The following is a 17980-nucleotide window of genomic DNA, read 5'->3' on the forward strand; positions in this document are numbered from 1 at the left end:
CAAAATTCTATGTTTTCATCTTCTCCATATTAGAATGATAATTCTTCACTTTAATATTTAAATAATAGTGCGGAATGCATTTTCCAGATTCACATCTGAATTCTTTGTCTGAAAAAGGATTCTTTTAACTGCTGCATATAGTTTGGATTAAATAATTTCTAAAAACTAACATACAACAAAAATACATTATAAAAAATTGATTTTTGTTAACTCAAGGAAATATTATAAACTTTATATTTTAGCTTATAATGTCATGGGTAAATGATTATTAAACAAAAACTTGATGTCAGTTTGTTTAGTCTGTGAAATCAGTTTTAGTATGTATAATTAGGTGAAACCTGAATTACATAGGATTGTGTAAATTGAAACGGTGAGACAGAACTGCGTCGGAGAGGAATAATTTGAATGAATGTGTATATTAATACGTCTTATTATTTATCACGTTGAAATATGTGTATATTGTTGTTAGGACTTCGCTGCCCGGTTATATCTCCATAGGTGACTGGTTACGAGAGTATTACGAGTTGGTTGTGGTCTCACTAGACGAAATTCTTATATGTACAATATTAATTTTCGGTATCACGTTTCTTTATTAAATGAAAATATTTACGTAGGTATTTTCGCCGTTTGGTTGAGTTCCGACGATGAGAACGGTTGTAATTATTATTAATAATAACTTAATTCGTTTTTTTTTTAAATAATATTTTTTACTTGTATGGTTTTTTTGAAATAATTATCTCAAAAAATATATTTCTATTACATAATATTTTAATCACTTGAATTTCGATGTTATATTATTTCAGCCGTTTTTTTTTTTTTTTTTTTTTTTTTTTTTTTTTTTTTTTTTTTATTTTTTTTTTTTTTTTTTTTTTTTTTTTTTTTTTTTTTTTTTTTTTTTTTTTTGATCACTAGACTTTCGGCCATTAAATTTTTGACTAGATCAGTGTTTCCCAAACTTTTTTTGTTTACATGTTTAAATGTGTTAAATATATTGAGATCATCTAAGAATTATCAATATTTCGTCGCTTAAGAAGTAACACCGCCTATCTCAGTTTTATCAATTTTACAGGAGAACAAAAAAACCAAATTCTGTGTAATTTTAATCTTAAAATTTTAGATATGTTGTGTTATCATTTATCGATTAGTTCGTTATCTATTGACTTTATTCTAAATCTGATATCACCAGTGAATTCCGCGTAAAATTTTCAATAAGACAGTATTGCTAACACAATTTTCCCCAAAAAGTGAGATAGGCGGTGTTACTTCTTAAGCGACGATTTCTAATTTGGTTTTTTTCGGCTTGCTACTTTTATCTGTTGCTAAAAGATAAAAATGACGATATTTCCAGTTTTTCTAGTTTGTTTTCAGATTAATTGAAAAATTCATTCTGGATCACGTTTTTGTTCTCAAAAGTTATAAGAACTTAATTTTTGTTATATTTTATTGTATATTGTAAATTGATTTAAATATTTGTGTTTTCTCAAAGAAAAAATATTTAAAGTGTGCAATCGTGTTGCACCGAGTTACAGTTCGTCAAACATTAAATATAGGGGAGACTGGGTATGATTGTAACATTTTTCACAAAATTAATTATTTCTTCCAAGATTTAAATTATTTTTCTTTAATTACACGTGTTAGCGCATGAAGTGCTCTCAAAAGTTTTGAGCAGCTTGGGCGCAACTTGAATGTGTGATAATAATTAAAAAATAAATAAATAAAACAATTGTGGATAAGTGGACTGTATAATTGAAAAATAATAGAAAAATCACAGCAGTTGGTGTAAATGCATAAAAATAAAAAAAATAAATCACAAATGTAGCCTGTTTGGCTCAACAAACAAAAGAAACAAAATGGTAACAATAATGTAATAAATTATGTGCCTATGTCGGCCAATGCAAAAAATAATAAATAATCAAAGTAAAACAAATGACGGACAAAAAAAATAAAATAATCTTAGTAATAATAATGTGTGAAACAATGTTTACCAATATATAAAAAATGAAACTATCTATATTAAATAATTTGGTAACTTTGATGTATTAAAATGGTAGGTATGTAAATGGTAAAGAAAAAAAATACTAAATATAATGAATCACAAGAAGAACAAATTTAAATAAGAAAAACTCACACAACAAAATCAATTATCACGTCGAGGTCACCAAAATGTCGCTGATATCAGCTCTTATACTATAAAGCATAAGGGTGCCTTAACAGCTGTATAAAAAGAAAAAGGAGGAAACTATTATGCTGTATGAATAAAAAACAAATAATTTTTGAATAAATAATGAATATAATGTTATTGGGCTTGAACCAACAAATATAATAAAAATACGATATTATATGTGGCCCACGTGGCACACAATATTAATGATAATTAATGCCCTATAGCGGCTACAATACAAATTATTTAAATAAATAATAAAAATAATATAACAATGTGGCCCACACGGCGCATACGAAATAATAAATGTTTATAATAATTTGCCTACGACGGCTAGTGCAATAATAATAATATAAATAATGTGCCTACGTCGGCTAGTACAAAAATAATACAATAATGTGGTAGATGCCTATGTCGGCCAATGCAAAATAATACAAAATAACAATATAATGTGCCTATGTCGGCTGAGGCCCGTCGGCTTTAACACAATGAAACAAATATGGTCGACCAATACTCACATGTGATGACTGTAATTGGTGGCGGATTTTATCCCGATGCGACCGCACCAGAACTATGACTACAATTGCCTTAGACGGCACACCGCAGTGTTTAAAATTATACAAAATAAAAATGTCACAGTCTGGTACGTGCGACCACCGAATCACAATCACCAACGACGACAGCAACAAACGTAAAAATGAAACAAAAACGTGAATTTAACGAAAACAAAAAATGAATGAATTTTGGTGTGCACACTACGAAGAACACGAACAGAGAGCGAGATGGGGGCCGACGACATTCACCACGAAGGCTAAAGCCGCCGGACACCACAATGAAGATAAAATGCCCCAGTGCCACCACACAAAATAGAAAAACACTCGAAATGAATGAACTTTGTGGCACTGAGAGCATGATTTGAAACTTTTACAAAACATAACCGACAATTTGAAAACGTGGAATAACAATCATTAACGTGCGACGATAACAACGCGATTACGTACCCGGCCGGTCGCACACGGAGGCTTATCACCGCCGCCGACGAGGGCTGCGAATACGCAACGCACCGCTACGCATCGCACGAAAATGATGACATGAACAAATTTTACCACAAACAATATATACAGCGCGAACAACACGTTTAATCATTAAAGTAACTTAATACTTTTAAAAATAAGTGAGTATTGAACTTAATTTTCACAAGTTTCTAAATTAATGAAGATAAAAAAAAAAAATGTTACAATTGTTCCCCAACAGGGACAATTGTAACTGGGTCATGTACAAAAGTAATATGTTTAATTTTATAATTTTCAAATGGTATTATTTAATCTTTTTAACCATTTCATTATAGTAATTAAATTTAATAAAAGATTAGTAAATAAAAATTTATTTGCCTTTAAAATTTGGGTTTGCTTTTGGTAATATAAAAAAATAATAGTAGATACCTAACCAATAGAGATAAGAATATATTGAATTTTAATATAATTTGTTTATTGAATTTGCTATTATAATTATGAATAAATAACACTTAAATTAAAAATATGTAATATAATTGTAAAAAAAAACATTAACTCTCGAAACTAGGCATTTTACCTATTTAAAATTATTAAAATATTAACTAAATAATAAATCAATATTAATAAAATAAAAAAACTTACAAAAAAATTACAGGAACACATGACTTTAACTTTTTTATATAAAACTTAAGTTTTATACCTAAAATATGTTATCACAAATAGTTACAAATTATCAGATAAAGTTCATTGTTTTTTTATACAGATTGTATATTACCACTGATTATAAATACAACTGATATTTATAATCAATGATATTACTTGTAAATATAAAAATAAATAAGAGTCCATTGTGTTGAATTTTTTTTTTTTTTTATCAGCATCACAATTATAATATTTAAAGCTTCGAATAATTGAGTAAAACTTTATTAATAACACCTAACAAAACTTAACAACATAATAACAGAACACACCACCGATCGCCTCACTGGCACACGTCGGGGCAACAACTTAAACTAAAACAGGGCGCTAGCTCTTATAACACTAGTCAAGCGCTCCCTGCCGGCACAAGTTTTATCACAATAAAATTAGTTTTGGTACATGCTTCTTGAAATCAGAATTTGCACTTACAACATAGAATCCACTTTTTCTCACTTTTACTTTTTGAGTACAGCTCTAAACAAATCATTCAAGAAGGTCTTTCTCTTCATTTTCATTTACTGTTGTTTTATGGTTTTTGTTTGTTTTTTTGTTTTGTTGTGAGCCGCTCGGTTATGTCCGTAGGCTCGGATTCTACGATCGGTTCGGTTAATTCCACCGATCACAAGTAACGTTTTGAGTTCGCACTTTGGAAATCAACGTAGAGGTTATAAATTCACACAATTATTATAAGAACTAATACACTGTCTTCTTGAGTCGTTAATTAAATATTTATATACTCATAAGAAATTATTACACTGTTTCTTAGCTGTTACACGACAGACTACGCATTGACTACGGATGAGTCAGTCCAAGCATAAATGCTATCAATATTTAACTGGGATTTAAGAACACCATAAACGCGATTCATCAAGCGGACGAGCAGCAAAGCACCACATAGCTCTAATCGGGGAATTGAAAGTGCCTTAATCGGCGCCAGTTAAGTTTTCACACACAACAAAAATATTCGACTACTCGCTGTATGGTTCGACTCCCGCAGGTATACCAATGCTGAATATCCTCTCGTTGACGTATCACAAAAGCCACATAACTGACATGACAGACTTGGAGAAGTCTGACAGAATTTGGGAATCGAGATAATGGATAATGAAGGTAACTCCTCCAAGAATTTATTCTACTCAACCTCTATGTCCTGAGGTAGCGGTTCATCCCATGACACCTTAGACACCCATATACGTTACATTAAATGCTTAGCAAAAAAAAAAAAAAATAACCGGGCTTAAAAAACCAAGCGGGTCAAACAATCTAGCAATTACAGACAACACAATTCTTTTCGTTGACACGGTCTGAGCATTCAATTGGATGGTATAGTTAAAAATGTCCCCTCATGGTTTCATTGCATACCTTATACTTTGTTGATACCTTCTTCAATTGAATCCATAGGGATTGATTCAATCAGCCTATTTTCAGGAGAAATGCTGACGAGAACCTGATCAGAATTACTCACCACTTTTTTTAACTGGAAACCGGCACGCTTTAAAACTTTTAGTACCGACGATTGTGCCCTCAGCAACTCATCGACTGTGTCGGCACCCATAAAAATGTTATCTACATACATCTGAAATTGTAACGCATCTCTCACCTCAAGGTCATCGTCACAGTCATTCTCAGCTATATATTGGATTACTCGTAGCGCTAAAAACGGCGCACAATTAACCCCATAAGTGACCGTATTTAGTTCGTACTTCACTAACTCATCGATGTTGGAATTTCGTCAAAAAATATGTTGATAAGGACGGAATTCATCATTTATCAATATTTGGCGATACATTTTGCACACGTATGTGGTAAAGACAAAACGAAATGTGCGAAAACGGAGGATAATTTCAACAATGTCACGTTATAATTTCGCACCAGTGTGTAAACAATCATTCAACGACCGACCAGAATAACATGACGCCGATGCGTCAAATACTACTCGAATTTTAGAAGTCTCTGTAGGGTCCTTTAAAACGGCATAATGCGGTATAAAATACCATTCGGGATGATTCGCGACAGACATGTGACCTAGATCCAAGTATTTATGCATGAAAGTGCGATAGGATTCATACAGCGCTGGGTTACCCCGCAATTTTGCCTCGAGGTTCAAAAAACGTTTTATTGCAATTTGACGAGATCCCTCGAACATATTAGAAGACAACGGAATCTGGAAGAGCAATGGTACAGAAAATCGTCCGTTTTCAAGATGCGACATTTTATTACAAAAAATGACCTCACACTATCCTTGTTCTGTAAACTCGGCGGGGGCGATATCAGGTTCTTCCACCATCCAAAATTTGGATAACGTATTCTCCAACGACACAGTTAATGAGACTAACCACACACAGCCTCGCGACCAGTTGAAAGAGAAACGGATCCTACGATTATCCACCCGAACACAGTATTAAAATCTGCTGAAAGCGCATCATCTATTACCACTTTGCCTCCTTCCATAACAGCAAAATATAAATCAACACCTATCAATAAATCAATTGGTCCAGGTTGATCAAAATTAGGATCGGCCATGGCAAAATGAGATTAACAATCTTTAATATTGGTAGACATAGGACGAGTTGGTATAGAATTGGTAATACTATTCAACGCCCAAGCTGTTATTGGTATTTTTAGGGACTCATCATATCTGGGTATCATCACGCACCTAACCTGCCCAAGTACTTTCGGTACTTCAATTCCTGATATTTTAGTTACAGCCACAGTCCAATTTTTCACTTTCAACCCGAGGCGAGTAACACAACTAGAAGTCAGCCGAAATTTGAGAGCCACCATCAATCAAAGAGCGAATAGTGCACAATGTACCCAAATTACTACGAATATGAACCAATGCTGCCCCTAACATCACATTCCGATCCGAAACGACGCTGGTCCTAGACGTGGCAGCAGTACTCGGAACGGGAGAAACATTATTGGCAGAATTAGACGTAGGGGTGGGGATATGTAAAAGTAAATGATGCTTGTCGTCGCATTTTGCGCATGGCCTTGTAATCGCACACTGGGACACGATATGGCTTGCCGAAAGACAAGAAAAACATAGGCGACTTTTCCGGACGGTATCGCGTCGGTCCTTCCCCGATAGCCGTTTGAACTTATAGCACCTAGTTATGGTATAGTTTGTACCCTGACAATGCAAACATTTGAACTTTTCCTTCGGTTGCGGTACATCCACTCTGACTAATGCAACTCGAGATGTCTTGTTTGACTTAACTACCTACTGATGAACTGACTTGACCGATATACTATGGGATAGCTTAGAATTCTCAAGAACCTGTACTCGAGATTTGACAAAATCTAAAAGTTGATATATGGTCGGATACTCAGATTGATGGGCTGCCTCAAATATCTTCCTACAATCAAGTGGCAAACACCGAGAGGCCATGAAAAACAAGATAAAAGCAGAAAGATCAGGAATATTTAACGCGTATAAACTAGCACTAGCTTCATCAAACTTAACAAGAAAGGACGACAGCGTCGCTAATGATTCCTTATCAGAAGCTGGGGCAGTTAATAATTGTTCAACCAGAGATGTTGCTAACTGACGAGGTTTGTCAAAATTTTGTACTAAGGTGGACCATGCTAGAGCATAAGTGTCTCCGGAGACAGTAATACCCTTTATCCATTCAGCTGCACTTCCCTGTATACAATTAAGTAGATAATAGTATTTCTCGACATCAGATGACCTGATATTTTTACCTACTAAAACAGCGTAACGATCCCTGAACACAGGTCAATCTTTAATCTTATCATCAAATTAAGGCAAAGGAATTTTAGGTAATCGAGCCCCTTGAGCATCCAAAATTAACGGTAACGTGTCAGGGGTTGCAATAGAAATTGGGACCTGAGGTGGTGGAACGTTCCCACCGTTAATTGATTGACCCTGTGTATCATCTGTGCTGCGTACACTACTATCAGGCATAGTGACAGACTTCGTATTTAGTGTGAGAAAATTTTGCATTGCTTCACTGCAACATGGATGGAAGCAACCATAACTGATGGTTCAATATTTGTGTCAAAATCATCTATTTTGTTCAAATCAATTAAAGCGTCAAGTAGAGAATCATTTTCTACATTAAATTGAGTCCATAAATTATCTGTGTCACGAGCAAGTCTTAAGAACTTGGGGAAAAGTTCTGGAGAATTAACAATTGTACCAGCCATTTCAAAAATATTTTTAATATTAGTAGCCACATTATTTCTTTTTAATTCAGCAAGTACCCGGGCTCGCTTAGTGCAACTCGGGTCATCCCCTTGCCCATCACCAGTCATGGTCGTTTAATAATTAAACACACTGATCAAAATTAACAACAAATGTGAACCAGGAAATAATTATACTATTAAATGGTATACTCATGTATACACATAAATTATAATGTGCTAACTAACAAACTTAAATAGCTACGCAAGTATTACAATACAAACCTTTAGTATTAGTACCTACCTACATTGATAATAAAAACTACACCAATATAATATAACACAAAAAAAGCAACATAAAGGCAAAGTAATATTAACAAACAGTGTTAAAGATACAATGCCATTATAAATAATATGGCAGTATTATAATATTATACTAAGTAATATAACTTGATAGTCACAAGCACAAGCAATAGTAATTCTATATTATACTACAAGATGATTAACGTAAACAAAACCAATTTTAATATGACCAGCCAGAGAAACCAACAACTCAAATCTCCGTTAAACCACGCTCTGCTACCAAAATGTTCGCCACAGAGGCTCTTTACTCGGAAGTTAGCCCCTGTGACTAGAGTGTCTGGAGATTCATTGAGGTCAAATCTGGTATTTACATAATATTAATAATAATAATAATAATAAAATCCATTATATTTCAACAAATATCAATAAAAAAAAAAAAAAAAAACAACGGAACTATATAATAAATTAATACAATTTTTATCAATATATAAAGGAAAAACAACAATATAAAAATGACCCTGACAATGTCGATGCATGAGAAGGTGAATCGCAAACGGCGAACTCACATGCGCACAACTTGCTATCACGTATGGCGGAGTCTACCCGCAAACGGCGGTACAACATGGCATGTTTTCGACGTAACAATTCTTCGGAGTCCGTACTGAAGATTATGTCGTCAACATAAGCGGCTTGGGTGAGTACGCCTTTTGCCAAAATAAAGTGATGACCATCCTGGGCATAAAGCTCATTTCAACAACGGATTGCTAAATAGGGCGCACAGTTCAGGCCATACGTTATAGTGCATAATTGAAATTCTTGAAGCTGGTCGTTGGGCGAGTCACGCCAAAATGTGTTGAAACATGCAATCTTCGGATTGGATCAGGATTTGCCGGTACATTTTAACGATGTCGGCGGTCAAAATGTATTGATGCATACGGCAGCGAAGTAGGATTTCGCACAGATCGACCTGCAACTTGGAGCCGGTGCACAACACATCGTTCAAGGAACGGCCGATTGAGGAAACTGATGAAGCGTCAAATACGTCGCGTAATTTTGATACATCACCATCGGCCTTGAGTACAGCGTGGTGCGAAATGAAGGATTTTCCGGGCTCCGGGGCCGGCACCATATGACCTAACTCGAGATAAGTAGACATGAATTTCCGTTAGGCGGCTTGCGATTCGCGGTCTTTGGATAATCGCCTTTTAAGGTTGTAAAAACGTTTTAATGCAATAGAACGTGAGTCACCCAAAACATGACCTAACGAGTCTAGGCACCGGTTAGATCCACTAAACAAATCGCGGAAAGGCAGCGCTACGCAAAAATTACCAGAAGCATCTCGAGATGTAGATTTCATAAAATAATCTTCGCACCATTGGTGGTGGATGACATTTACGCAGCAGGCTTTTCAACACGCCAGAAGTTTTGTAACAAATATCCAACGGATGTGTCAACGACGGTGGCTAGCATTGCTAGAGTTGTAGTATTAGTTGCGGAGACGGAGTCGAAAACCATCCACTCAATTTGCGTATTTAGAGCTGATGGGAGATCAGGATGATGCTCAACACCGGCGTGCGGACGGATGAGAAGAGGTAAAATATCCGCACCAAAAAGAACGTCAATACGCGACGGAATGTCAAAGCCCTTATCTGCGAAACAGAGATGTTGGTTTCCTTGACGTACAGTTATCGGTAATAGTACGCTATGAGATAGTAAGGTAAAATATATGTGAAGGTTTGGAATTAATAGAACAAAGTGGGAGGGGGCTGCGTGAATTATCCTCCACTCAATTAAAAAAGCCTATTACGGTGAAATTAAGAAGTTCTAAAAACTGGTAAGATTAAATTAATATTAATAAAAACAATTATTTAATACAATTAATATAAATGTCTATTAATTAAAAAAAATAATACCCAATGAAAAATTTAAAAAATAGTTAGTAAAAATGAAATTTTCAAAAACACCCGGAGTCAGGGATCGCAATTTTTTTTAAGTCTACTATATGGACCATATGGAAGGGGAGAAACTTCATAGACGCTGGTGGGCTACGTCAAGTTCCCCAATCAAATATTTTTTATGGCGCCCAAAGTAAGGAGTTACAAATTCAGAAAATTGTGTTACAAATAGTTACAAATGAGATATAAAAGAATGGCGTTTGTCCGGAGTCGATGAGACAAATTCGGGGGGCTGTTCTCCCATCACGAAAATGTTGATTTCGACCAAAGTAAGGAGTTACAAATTCTGAAAATTGTGTTACAAATAGTTACAAATGAGATATAAAAGAATGGCGTTTGTCCGGAGTCGATGAGACAAAGTCGGGGGGTTGTTCCTCCATCAGGAAAATGTTGATTTCGCCCAAAGTAAGGAGTTACAAATTCTGAAAACTGTGTTACAAATAGTTACAAATGAGTTATAAAAGAATGGCGTTGGTCCGGAGTCGTTCTGACAAAGTCGGGGGGCTACGTGAAGTTGGCCCCCCATCAAAAAAATGTCGATTGCGCCAAAAGTAAGGAGTTACAAATTCTGAAAATTGTGTTACAAATAGTTACAAATGAGTTACAAAATATTGGCATTGGTCCGGAGTAGATCAATGTCGGGGGGCTAACTTCACGCACGTGACGATACCACGTGCGTACGTGCGGTGGTCGACGGTGGTACGGAGGTAATCTAACTTGGACGATGCAATCGTTGATCGAGGGGATCGGGCGTGGATGCAAGATTTATACACTACAAAACACGGCAAGCGTGGACTGTACGTTGTCGTGGCGTAGAACGCGGCTCAAACGACAAACATAATAGACCAACGGTTTGCACTGCGTATAACGGGCGGGCGGAACACGTGGGCGCGTGAGCGAGCGGGGCTCAATCGCACGGCAAAGATTGGCCGAGCGATTCAAAATATAACAAAATTAGTAATGACGCATCAGACACCAGACGGTCGTACTAAAACACGTGGACGGCGTAAATGACCACGGGTCGGGGGTCGCACAGCGAAAATCGGATGGGCGACAAAAAACACGAAAATACAACTCGTGGTTTTGGCACGGGGGGCCGTGACTCAAATCGCACGAAACCAGCACGTGCGCGATGAGTCGGGAGTACAGGGGCTCGGTTGAGTAGCCAAGACGGCTAGTTACCGACAAAAAAAACACAACGCCGGGTAGCTAACGAGCCAGAAACCAAACGTTCGCGGACGCGGCACGGCGATTAGTTCTGTTAGAGCTAATATTTTAATAGGTATTACGGGTCAGGATTTTAATGTTTGGTAACGGCTATATTGGTATTAAAAACACACACGATATAAGTATAACAACAACGGGTCGCGGTGCCGGAGACGCGAAGACAAAACGGTATCTTCCGCCGTCGCAAAAACTGGACTGTGTTGACGCCGACTCCAGGGAGCCGCTGTAGCAGTCACGCCGGCCCTACAACCGCGGCGCCCGTAGCAGTGTGACCACCATTAATTAATTATATAATAAAAAAAATAATAGACGCTAATAGTTCGGATGAGCAAAAACAAAGGCCAAACATAGAAAAAAAATGGCGGACTGATGGCGACCGGACACCGGATCGCGAACCTGTTCCGTAGACGGTGGAAGAACGACCAAAAACACGCCGGCGACGGGCAACTTGGCCGCGGCGATAGCGGGGGTCCAGGTTGGACGCTCCGGCGCGACAACGTTACGGCATATTATTAATTGCGACATGACCGCGCGCAATTTAAATTAGAACTTGTATCCAACACAAACTAAAGGGAAGCGATCTATCGTCAAACTTGTCGTCAAACCAATCGGCCGATCAGTTGTCAAACCTGACGCAGTCCACACACCAAATGATTAGTTTGACGATATCTAACTTAACTTTTTAATTGGTGAAGTTTGTTTTGTTTGTTTATATTGTGATAATGTGATATGGTTTATATCGCAATTGAATATCGAAATATTATTCGAGTGATTGCATTTTATAGTTTATGGAATTTTTTCATTTTCGCTTTGTATATTTTTGCGTACAATGAACAAAATAGATCGAAAGAGGAAATTATTGCTGACAACTGCTCTCGTTTTTTCTGTGGATGATGATGACGATACACAAAAAAAGAGAAAATGGTCAAAACAGTGGCTTTTAAAACGTCGAAAATATTCGCATATGAATTTGCTACGTGAATTGTAGTTCTGTGGCATCATCTAACCTGGATATTCCCACTCTGCTACTCTCATCTTCCGTAGTAAAAGACAATAAGTCATAGTACCATAACGTTGGTACGTAAATTTCATCAGCAGATAAGCCGGTAGTTTTTGATTCCAAAATAATGTTTAGCTCTCTTCTAAATGCAGACCGTAGGTTGTTTAATTTACGTTTTACAAAAGCTGCATCTTTAAATTTTTCTTGACACACCTTTAACAAGTCTCCGATACCTAAGTTCCTCAAATGTTTATTTTTGGATACATTACTTTTGGTATTCTACAGAGCTGGGTGCGTTTGTAGGTTTCTAAAAACTCAGTCACAAATGGTTTGTTTTGATCCATTTTATAGCAGTACGTAAATGAAATATTAAAATATAACGTTAAACACAAAAGAAATTCGGATTTCAGAATAAAAATTAAAATGTTAATCGCGATTTTAATCATTGATTAACGTTTTAGGGATCAAGTATTGAACATCTGCTTTCAATTGATTATTGTCGGTGAAACGTTCATTTAGACTATTAGGTAGTAATCTGGTCAATTATTGTTTGATATGTTTCAACTCTGAACTTGTCTAATAGTAACTCCGGTGTTTTGTCTTCACATAGCCCATTATACATTCTTTTTTTCCTGATATCCCTAGTAACAGGTAAAGAAGATGATAATAATAAATCTTCAGGAAGATTCATACTATTAAGTAAGTCGTTCATATTGTTCGAAAAATTTATAGAACTTTCTAAAATACTGTCAAAGTCAATTTGTCCAATTTCTAGTTTTACAGAATCTATTATACTCCAAGCTGATAATAAATCCATACCTCTGAAGATAACGTGACGTTGGTCCAATAATTTTAAAGATTTTCAAAAATATATGAGCCGTGAGAATTATTTTAAAATTACATAAATTATCTAATAAAGAAGATGCTTCTGAACAAACTTTAGATTCAACATTTTTGGAAATAGAAATATGATGTAAAGCACTAATAACTATAGGAAAAAGACATTTATCACCATCAAAAATCCAAAACAGAGCTTTTTATCGAGACCACCATCGCGTATTGATTTCTCCTATTTTTTGAAGCTTTTTCAATTTATTTGATCCCAAACTTTAATCAATTTCATATAACCATACGTGCATACGTTTATAAGATCCACTAAAAAATGTTGATAATCGATTCAAAAGTCCAAACAGTTTTTTAGCTTCTATAATTTTACATGTATCACATACATATAAGTTAAGCACATGACTATAGCACCATATATAAATGCTTTTTTGGTTTTCTTGACTTTTAATCTTAGATTGTAAACCTGAATACTCCCCTCTCATGTTTGCTGCACCGTCAAATGATTCACCAATAATCCGATCAAACTTAATGGAATGTTCAGAAAAAAGTTTTTTTAACATATCATAATAGCCATTTCCTGATGAATCAACTGTTTTTAATAAAGCAAATAGTCTTTCTTTTACTTCACCTTCATAAATGTACCATATGCACACTGCAGCCTGATCTACAACACCAACATCTTGTGTACTATCAATTTGTAAGCTGAAATTTCGTTCACCCAATTCCAATTTAATTCTATCCCTTATTGACTTCATGATAGATAAAACAACTTTATTCACGGTAGTTTTAGACAGTAAAGTTACCAGTGAACGCCTACCACAAGAAGTTAATGATTTCTTTTCCAAGTTTACTTTCCTGCGTTTGCATCACGTTTAGCTGTAAATTTCACCAACTCCAAAAAATTTTCTTTGTTCAAATTGTCTTCATCGTCCCATTTATATAAGTTTTCAGAGTTCTTAGGACCTCTGAATGGCAAATTTTAACGACCTAGAAATTTAACTATTTCAAAAACTTAATTTAAAACATCGATATTATCTAGTATTTGATTTTTTTTTATTGCCATTAAATTATTATTGATACCAAATTCAATAGATTTATCATTAGATGATTGAATAAAGGCTTCTACTGAGTGCCTGTGAGTTGATAATTCTTCATGTATTTTAACAACTTCATGAATATGTTTGAAATTTTTACAACCGTTAGAAAATGTAGTAGCAGATGAACTAAAATCAATGCAAATCGGACAGTATATATAGCTTTGAGCTCATTATTAACACATAGCACTGATAACCACTTACGTGCAATTTTTTTGTCATCTGGTGTCTTTTTAAAATAAAGCTTTTATAGATCTAGTTGGATATTACTGAAAAATGATGGCTGAATAGGATGTTGTTTAACAAAGTTTATTTTTTTAAGGATATCAGCATAATAATCTAGTTTAAATAACTCTTCATTATATGGCAAATGATACTCAAGAGATTCAACTTCCTAAAATATAAATTTCAATCAATTTAATGATATAGAATATAATATACTAATATCCATATAAATATAAAAAATTAATTAAAGACCATTTTAAGTGCATTTTATACTATAATTTTTGAGTTCGTATCCTCAAATCTATGCCATATATTATAATTAAGTTTTACATAATTTGTTACACAAGAATTGGGTAAGATATTAGGTTTTCTAAAAATGGATATTTCACAAGACTCATCAACATGTTGCATTTGTTGATCATGTGGACATATAAGCTGATTAATAGTTTTTTTACATTTTGAAATTTGTATCGCGCTTAAATCTAAGTAGAATAAACGGGATTTATCTAAAGCTTTGTAGTCTGAATTAAGTACTATTACACTATATAGGTTATTTGATAATTTTATTAGTAGTGGTATTGGTTTATATAATGTCAGTTCATAATTGTCTACTATTGGAATCTCCATTACAAACATTAATATATTATATAAATACACTACGCTAACAGTAGCTCCCGTAGTTTTGACAGTTCCGAGGTATCCAAATGTATTGGTATTCCTGATCCTATAGGTAACTGAGACTTAATTTCTTTTAGTTGATTTTTTAATGTCTTAGCATCTAATAGATTTAAATGTATGAACCCGTGAATAGCTGCGTTCACAATATTTTCTAAATTCGCTGTTTCAAATGAATATTGTATGAAAATTAGGTTGAGTACTGCTATTCGTTCTTCAAGAGCTATTTTTAAATTATTTTAAAAAACTATTTCAACTTTTTCTGCTATAACTTCATACAGTAAAATATTGTACTTATCAACTAAGATTTCTTTATCATTTTCTTCTTGTATTAATGAATAATTTACATTTGAAATGACAGACTTCAGTATGCGAATTTGAGACTCTAATATTTGAGTAGTTTGAAGTTTTGATTCTCTTAGTTCCTTAATCCTGCTATAAAAATATTTGGAATCGTTATCGTCGCAAACGCCAAACAGTACATTTGCGGCTCGATCTACCAAATTAATTAGTCCTCTTTTCCTACGATTATTATTTATTATTAGTCTTTCTATAACCTTAAGTATTTGTTGATTTTTTACAATGTTTAATACATTCCCAAAACTAACGTTTTCACTTATGTTTTGGGCATATATTAAAATTTCTTGAGTTTCCAATTCTATATTGTCGACGGTGACTGGGATTATGGTCTCACTTCGTGCTAAGAGAATCATTTCGGTTTTATCGGATAATGTTATTTCATTTTTTCCTAAGTTAATTACAGCGTATTGAGAGTTTCCTTGAAGAAAAGGTTTACCAACAATACCATCTTGTAGGGTTGGAAAAAACGAGGGAACCACTTGGAACTCAAATTTGCGGTTTTGATTTCCGATTTTTAATGTGAGCCAAGTAGACCCTATTGTTTTTACCAATTGACCGCTGATACCTTGCATCTGGTGCGGGTTTTGAGTATTTATAATTACGTCGTCGTTTAAAGAATTTATTTTAATTATGTTTAGATCCGCTCCAGTATCCACTAATAAGCGAATTTTACCAATAAGTGACTGAGGACTTGAGTAGACGACATGGTTGTCGTCTAATTTGGTTGTAAAATTAAATGTTTTTTTTACATTTAGGCTAACATCCTTATTTCCTTGACCAAACGCACGCCTGACGTGCTCGGTCTCGTTCCATTTCCCGAAGAACCTTGTTGATTATCTGTCGTTTATCTGCTCTTTTTTTTTAAAAAACAATCATCTCTTTCATGACCTTTTGCCTTACAGTACGTGCACTACACTTTTTGTATATACGGTTGGTTGTGTATTTTTTGTTTTTTTGTTTGAATCTTGTTTTTGCTAGTTTTCTTTTGTGAATCGACATTGTATTGTATTGTGATTATTTTTTTTACAAATACTACAGTATTTTTGATTATTGTTTGTCCCGATTTTATTGTTATTTTGGAAAAGGCGTTTAGTGTCTGTATGAATTTAAAAATTTCTTTTCTTCTAAACTCTCTTTTATAGCCTCTTCGAGGGAAGATAGATTTTTTGATTTAACTATCTGTCTTAGATTTTGATGTAGACCTTCTACGTATGATGTTAAGGTTGTCTCCTTGATGTAACTTCGTACAGCTTCTGCTTCTACAGGTTTTCTGCCGGTTACACTTACGTTACAGAGTTCGTGGAGAAGTTTTTCTATCCTTCCAGAGTATTCTTGAACTGTTTCTCCCGGTTTTTGCCTGGTTGAATTTAATTCATGTTGTAGGTAACCCAGTGTGCGTTTTGCACAAAATTCAGATTCCAGTAGTGACTTAAGACCTACCCAATCTATAATTTCCCTATTCTGTGTTACCGCGAATGCTTTCCCACTTAGTTTCATGGTAATGGCTCTTACTATATTGGTTTGAAAGTGTCCTTTACACAAGACACTCCAAATTCGCAAGCATTTAAAAAAGAGTAAATTTCTTCGTCATTTTGTCCATTAAAGTGTGGGATTAATTTAATTGCAGTTTCTAATGATAACTCAGACATATCAATACTTTCAAAAATATTGTTGGATTTGAAATTAATATTTTGATCAAAATCAATTAAATTGATTATCTCACTATTTTATAGATTGTCAGCGATAGACTTAGAATTTATCCTAGTCTAGGTACGAGTTACCACTGGGGTTGTTTTAGGTTCGCTATCTGTGATTTTAATATTAAAATTTGGATCCTCTTCCGTTATGTCAGGACTACTATCACTATAATTACCCGACATACATTCAACTTATCCTATTGCTCTTTTTTTTTTACAATTAAGATTCGTACGTTTTTCTTATTCACTAAGTATAATTAAATATTCACGAAAACAAATCAATAGATTTAAAACTATGGAAAGAAAAATCATTTATGATTTAGTAATATTGTTTACTTACAGTATTATTACCTTGATTACCACTTTAATTAGAAACATTTTTCTTTTGAATTCGTTGTGTTCTACTTCCAGTGATTGGTCTTCGACCGCAGTTTTCAGCACCTTAGATAGAAATCGAAGAAGGAACATCCGTGGTACGTACGTTCTAGAAGTCACTCCCACGATGTCTTGACGTTTCTTCTTGGACGTTCTACGCTCCGAATCTGCTAGCGTGGAGACCAATAATATATTATTGGGTTT

At 34.6% G+C, this 17980-nt stretch overlaps 1 protein-coding gene across 1 annotated transcript; it reads right to left on the minus strand.

The window, feature by feature from the left end:
- Window positions 1–10247: 10247 nt before the first annotated feature.
- Window positions 10248–14210, minus strand: LOC112680684 (zinc finger MYM-type protein 6-like; the record flags this gene model as incomplete). The annotated part of the gene is made up of 1 exon (XM_025550868.1): window positions 10248–14210. A coding segment is annotated over one exon (597 nt), but the record flags the coding sequence as incomplete, so codon positions are not given.
- Window positions 14211–17980: the final 3770 nt, after the last annotated feature.

This window comes from Sipha flava, unplaced genomic scaffold (genome assembly GCF_003268045.1).
Source record: "Sipha flava isolate LNK unplaced genomic scaffold, YSA_version1 179_pilon_pilon, whole genome shotgun sequence".
In the NCBI taxonomy this organism is placed as follows: Eukaryota; Metazoa; Arthropoda; class Insecta; order Hemiptera; family Aphididae; genus Sipha; species Sipha flava.